This window comes from Haliaeetus albicilla, chromosome 9, assembly GCF_947461875.1.
Source record: "Haliaeetus albicilla chromosome 9, bHalAlb1.1, whole genome shotgun sequence".
Taxonomy (NCBI): Eukaryota; Metazoa; Chordata; class Aves; order Accipitriformes; family Accipitridae; genus Haliaeetus; species Haliaeetus albicilla.
This window is the reverse complement of record NC_091491.1, coordinates 292,561-298,957: the sequence shown is the minus strand read 5'-3', so window position 1 is coordinate 298,957 and position 6,397 is coordinate 292,561. Positions and strand designations below refer to the sequence as shown.

The following is a 6,397-nucleotide window of genomic DNA, read 5'->3' as shown; positions in this document are numbered from 1 at the left end:
GGGGCAAATACTGCCTCCGAGGAGTGTACATTTCCCTCATGAAACTGATGGAACTAATCTTTTCGGTAACTGAAAATGTCAAACAATCAGCATTTGTCCAAGGGACCTTATATCAGTATCTAAAAACGAGTGCAGAATGAGGAATCCTGTCATCGTAGGTCTGAGAAGGATGAATGAAAGTTTTCCCGAGGAAGTCCCTTTACCAGGGGAAAACTGCAGCGCATGAGACGAAGGCAGCACCGACTCGACCCTTCTGTGCTCCCCGCTCTCCGCGGACGGAGTACGCGGCTCTGGAGCCCGCTCCCGAGCGGTCTTCACCGCCGCTCCCGCAGCCGGCGGGGAGCGGGCTCCGCTGCCGCCGGCCCGAGGCCCGCCCCGCCTTCCCGCCCGGCCCGTTGCCGGGCAACTGCCGCCGCCTTCCCGGCGTGCCTCAGTGCTGCTTGTCGCCGGGCTTCCGTCCGCCGGCAGCGGTGGTCGTCGCCGCCATCTTGTGCCCGGGCGTTTCGCGCAGCCCTGCGGGCCGCCATGGAGACAGGTGAGGGGTGGCGGTCGCCGCCGCCTCCCGGGCGCTCGGGGCCGCGCGGCGAGGGTCGGGCAGGCAGAGCGCTTGCGGCCCGGGGAGAGGCCGCCTGCGGTCCTGCCGCACAGGAGCTGGGGCCGCCCTGGCGGGGCGGCAGGTGCCGGGCGGGTTCTGAGCCCGCTCCCTCGGAGGGGGGGGGCTTGGGGCAAGCTCCTGCTGCCCCGCGGGCCCTCCCGTTTCTGCCCTGGTCTGGCCGGCTGCGGCGCCCCGTTTGCCCCGTTGCCGTTGTTCGTGGAAGTACCCGCGTCCCGTGTCCCCGTCCCCGTCCCGCCCCCCCCCCGAGGCCGTGGGAGGGGTGGTGATGAGAGGGCGTCAGAGGGCGCGTCCGTGGTGGTAGAGCTAACGCGCCTTCCCAAAACTCTTATCTAATAGCTTTTGCCACGGGTGGCACCCCGACCTCCGTTTTAACATCTGCCCTTGATTCAGGAATCAGAGCTGCAAATCTGGGAGCACAAGGCCTTCGGTCAATCCCAGGCTGTCCTTCATCTTTATTCCTGTGCAAAGCATTGGTTTTCACAGTTCTCCACGAGCCCTGGACTAGTTGCTATGCCTGGATAGCTTTTCGGAAAAAAGGTGGTGTTTTTAGATGCAGCCTTTTCAGAAGCATGTTTGTTCTGCTCTTAAGGTCTGTCGATGGCCGCAGCTGGGAACTGAAAGTTGGCCTCACAGTCCGGTGAATGAGTGGTCTCTAGTGGTAACAGCGGGCCTCTGAGAGTTGAGAGCCTGTCTTCCACCGAGAAGGGTTTGCTGTGTGTTCGTTATGGTTAAGACTTAGGCGTTCTCCTTATTGTTACCTGTGTTCTCAACTTGCATTGTACTGCCCTTGTATTCTCTGCTCAAGTTTCTTATTTTTTTTTGAAGGACATAGCCATTTCTCCGTAGTATGGAAATGCTCGGAGGTATGACGTGGAGCCGCTAAGGAATTAGAGACTTGTTACTAAAACATAATGGCAAATAGAATTTATCAAATTACTATCATCTAATTTCTATGTCGTAAGTTTTATAAGTATTACATAAATAATTTCTCCTCCTTAAAATATTTTATTTGGTCTTCGCTGATGCTACAAAAATTAAAAGAACTAAAGGCAGCGTGGGCTATTTTAAACAGATTAAAAAATGCCTGGTTAGTAATTTGTAAAAAATAATTTAAAATGTAGAATCATCATTTACATGGATTTTTTTTTTTTTTTACCTGTCAGGATCCCCCTAGAACTTATGTTCTCAATGAAATATTTAATAGCTTTCAAAATTAATACGAACTTCGGTGATATGGTGAAAATAGGTGAGGGAAAATCTGTAATAACCAGCCTGGATCAAATAACATTGTTTACACCAATAGCAAAGATAGGCATTTTTCTAGAATATGGTGACAATGAAAAAGAAAAAAATTTAAAATTAAGATACTTTCTTATTTTTAGAATCATGCCATCAAAGTCAGTTGATTCTTTATTCCTCTTTTTTGGTATGGTAGCCCCCACCCCATATAGTCATGGGCATAGATGCAGAAATTAAGTGAATTTCTTATGACCACTGCTAAATGCACAAAAACTGTCAGTACCCAGCTTTGATTTGGTATTGGGTTCAAGTAAGTAGGCTGTTATTCCATATTTCATCTTTCAAGATGGGACTGTTTGGCAGAATATCAGAGTAGTTCATGTTCAAAGGAACCTTTGGAGATCATCTAGTCCAACCCCCTGCTCAAAGCAGGGTCAGCTAGCCTGGATTGCTCAGGACCTTATCTAGTAAGGTTCTCAGTATGTTCAAGGATGGAGATTCCACAGCCTTTCTGGACAACATGTTCCTACAATGAATCACCTTCACAGTAAAAAAAAAACCCAAACACCCCTCCCCCCCCCCCAAACCAAGCCCCCAACTTATGTTTAAAAGGAATTTCCTGTGTTTCCATTTGTGCCCATTGCCTTTTGTCTTTTGTCTGGGCACCACTGAGAAGAGTTTGATTCTGTCTTCATTCCCTCACATCACATATTTATACACATTGATAAAATCATCCCGGAGCCTTTTGTTCTCAAAGCTGAACACTCCCAGCTCTCTCAGCCTCTCTTCGTATGTCAGAAGCTCTGCTCCCTTAATTATTTTTGTGTCCCTTCTCTGGACTTGCTTCTGTATATCCGTGTCTTCCTTGTCCTGGGGAGCCCATATTTGGATGCAGCATAGCAGATGAGGTTCCACCAGTGCTGAGTAGAGGGGAAGGATCACTTGAACTGCTGGCAATGCTTTTCCTAATGCAGCTGAGGATGCTGTTGAGCTTCTTTGCTGCAGCGGCTCACTGCAGGTCATATTCAACTTGTCCACCAGGACCCCAGGTCCTTTTCTGCAAAGCTGCTTTTCAGAAGGTTGGCCCCCAGCCTGCACTGTTGCACGGGGTTGTTCCTCCCCAGGTGCTGGACTTTGCATTTCAGTTTGTTGAACTTCATGAGATTCCTGTTGGCCCATTCCTCCAGCCTGTTGAGGTGCCTCTGAATGGCTGCACAACCCTCCTGTGTTTCAGCCACTCCTCCCAGTTTTTTGTATTCTGCAGACTTGCAGTGTGTGCAGTCTGTCACATCATCTAGGTCATAAAGATGTCAAACAGCACTGAATCCCTATCAGCCCCGATGGTATACCAGTAGTGATTGATGTACATTGTACTGTGAGAACGCTGCAGTATTCGTACTAGTGTACTATATCAAGATACCTTTCTAAAAAAAAAAACCAAACGCCTCCTTGCACTACTTCTAAAAATACATACAACTAAGATTTCAATGGGCTGAACAGTTCCCTGTTCTTACCTTCTTAATTTTTGCTGTACAAATATTCCAGGCTTCTTGCTCTTCCCTTTTCTTTCACTCTAAACAAAGTGTCAGTGGGTATTCCTCCATTCTTTGCACTTGCTTGACTGTAAAAAAAAAAAACCACCCCAGCGTGTTTATTTTATTAATGCAGGCTCAACGCTGATTCATGTAATGAAGGGTTTGCTAAATTTATCTGTATATATTATGGGGAGTTACTGCTTTTTCTTCTGTTTAAACACATTATTTGTATGGCTCCAACTGAGAAAATTACTTTCAAATCTATTGTGTGGGTCCAGTTCTTACTGGTTTTCTTGTATATCAGATGATACAGGAAATCGACTTCGGTTCCAGCTGGAGTTAGAGTTTGTTCAATGTCTGGCAAATCCAAATTACCTCAACTGTGAGTACTTAAAAATAAATATAAGGATCCTGAGGAATGAATATAGTTTAATGGTGTTTATTATTACTGGTAATGTTAAACAGGGCAAGAGAGGGCTAAATAAAGAAAAGAGAATGGGTCTTTCACAGCATAAAGGTAGTCTGTAAATAATTTGTCTAGATTTCTAACAGGTGGGTTTTTTAAAAATGCAAAATGTTTTATTGGTTGAAATAAAAAAAAAAAGGTGCATCTATCCGGTGGAGGAAAAAAAAAGTTCAAGTCTGTAGTTAAAAAGTAATGTCAAGTTAACAGTATTCCTTTATCTGAAAACAGAATTTTACTAATGTTAATAAGTTTCAGGTACTATACTTAATTCCCTGCCAATTTTGATGCTACAGGCAAAATTTCCTGAAAAAGCTGTTCTCTTCCTTGCTGTTGTATGAAAGATACATACTGTAAGGGAGATGAGACTAATTTATTATGCCTAGTATGTTGACATAAAAATATATTTTTCTCTGTGTTTTTTTAATTTTGAATTAGCAAAATTTGATTGTAATTATAAAGTTTTGACTAAGGTGCCTCTTTGTATAGTTTTGTGAATATGTATTCTTCAAGTTTGGCAGACTTTTTTTAATGCGTCTGTAACTGACAATTCCTTATTTGTCATTTTATTTCAGTTCTTGCACAAAGAGGCTACTTCAAAGACAAAGCTTTTGTAAATTATCTTAAATATTTACTTTATTGGAAAGAACCTGAATATGCAAAATACCTGAAGTAAGTGTTAAAATCACTTAGGTTTCTGCATTTTAATGATTTGATGTTTACGTTCTGTTATGTACTGTATAGCAGCATGGCAGTATTTGATTGCTGTCTGTAACCTTACCTTTGTCCTCCCCACTGTGTTTGTATGCAACATAAATTTTCCTGCTTCCAACAGTCCAGATGTAGCAAGAATAGATAAAATTATAAAACTTGTCTTTCACGAGTCGTTTATGGAATCTTCCTTTTGCAGCCTTTATCCGCACTTTGCCATTTGTTTAAAATAAAACTATTGAACATTATGGTACAAAGCTACTTCAGTTAGGCCCAGTAAGTACGTTTTAAGAGTAATTTTGCATTCTTGATGCTTACGTGAAACAAAGGATGACTTTACATTTTTGTGAGTGTGCAAACTCCAAATTTTGGGAAAACAGTTCTTGGTTATGTTCTTTAAATAAGCTCTGGAAACAAATATTGTAGTCGTTATGTATTTGCTTTAATAAAATCTAGCCATTAGAAGAACTACTCTAAGCAAGCATGTACATGTATTTATAAACTGTTCCTGGACTCCTTGTTTCCTAGCCTAATACTGACGTTACTAAGTTACAGTGTGTGGAATACGTACAGTCTTAAGTGGTTTGATATGCGAGTAAAGCACATACATGATAAAACTAAAATAATGAACTGCAGAATTATCAGAGACTCCAGTTTTAGTGTACCTTGTAAAAACTTGTATTAAAGTATGTTTATTTTTAATCCAGGTATCCTCAATGTTTGCATATGTTAGAGCTGCTCCAGTACGAACATTTCCGCAAAGAACTGGTAAATGCTCAGTGTGCTAAATTTATTGATGAACAACAGATTCTTCACTGGCAGCACTATTCACGGAAAAGAATGCGCCTCCAGCAAGCACTTGCAGAGCAGCAGCAACAAAACAACACCTCTGTAAAATGAAGAACGCTTGGAAGAGTGATGATAAGGTGTACTTTGTGTCAGTTGAAGTATTTACAAGAGAGGGATGAACCCTTTTGTAGGTTTGGCTCTGGGTGCGTATACATTTAATTTTTGATTTATCAAGTGACTGGGTTTTTCTTTCATCAACTTCTTTAAAGATACAAGACTGATAAACACCTACTTCTGCAATTTATTTTGTAGCATGGACAATTTTGTAAGAACATTACTTATTGTAGTTATTGATTCCTCTTGATTTTGAAAGCAAAACATAGTTGTGTTACTTACTGACATTTAAGTATCTAATAAAAAGTGTAGCTCAGAAGTCTGTTCTTAGGAGGCATTTTCCTTGGAGAATAATGATCTGTCTCGAAGTGTGGGTAAGAACTCCCTCATGTACTACTTTTTACAACTGCAGATGAGCAAAGTTGAAGTGATGATATTGTACAAAATCTAAATTATGGATTTTTGCCTTGAAACGGAGCTGAGCTATTACTTGTCATTTCTGTTTGCCTGGTAATCATTGTTGCTGGGGGTCTTACAGAGTTTTCCTTACAGCATGTTTTACAGATAGAAATCAAAGTGTGATGAGATAAGGACTGCAGGTGGAGCAGAGATAAGTAATAATAAACTTTGCAGATACTCAACAGAAGGAAATACGCTGTAGCTGTAGCTGTTCCATTAAAGTCAGCTTACTTTAATCTTGGTTTTCTGCCAGTGAAATAGTGGCTGCTCTTAGGCTTCTCTACAGTACGTGTAGTGAAAAGAATTTGCATTACGAAAAAAGGTGTAAATGCTTGCAGTATTGGAGAAGCATTTGCCATTTATTCCTGTATAGTTTTTATTGTAAGAACACAGATCTTGGCAGCTGTCGGGTATTTAATTTTCATATTTTAGATTGTATTTGTACTGCATTCATGTTATACTTCATATCCT

The 6,397-nt window shown here is 42.1% G+C and overlaps 1 protein-coding gene and 1 long non-coding RNA gene across 2 annotated transcripts; both read left to right on the top strand.

The window, feature by feature from the left end:
* Positions 1 to 395: 395 nt before the first annotated feature.
* MED31 (mediator complex subunit 31) lies at positions 396 to 6,118 on the top strand. Its single transcript, XM_069790785.1, has 4 exons — positions 396 to 535; positions 3,695 to 3,772; positions 4,429 to 4,525; positions 5,272 to 6,118. The coding sequence occupies exons 1-4, from the start codon at positions 526 to 528 to the stop codon at positions 5,462 to 5,464; spliced, it is 378 nt and encodes a 125-aa protein (XP_069646886.1). The 5' UTR covers positions 396 to 525; the 3' UTR covers positions 5,465 to 6,118.
* LOC138686708 (uncharacterized) lies at positions 543 to 3,297 on the top strand. Its single transcript, XR_011326006.1, has 2 exons — positions 543 to 1,089; positions 2,932 to 3,297. It is a non-coding gene; the product is annotated as an uncharacterized lncRNA (long non-coding RNA).
* Positions 6,119 to 6,397: the final 279 nt, after the last annotated feature.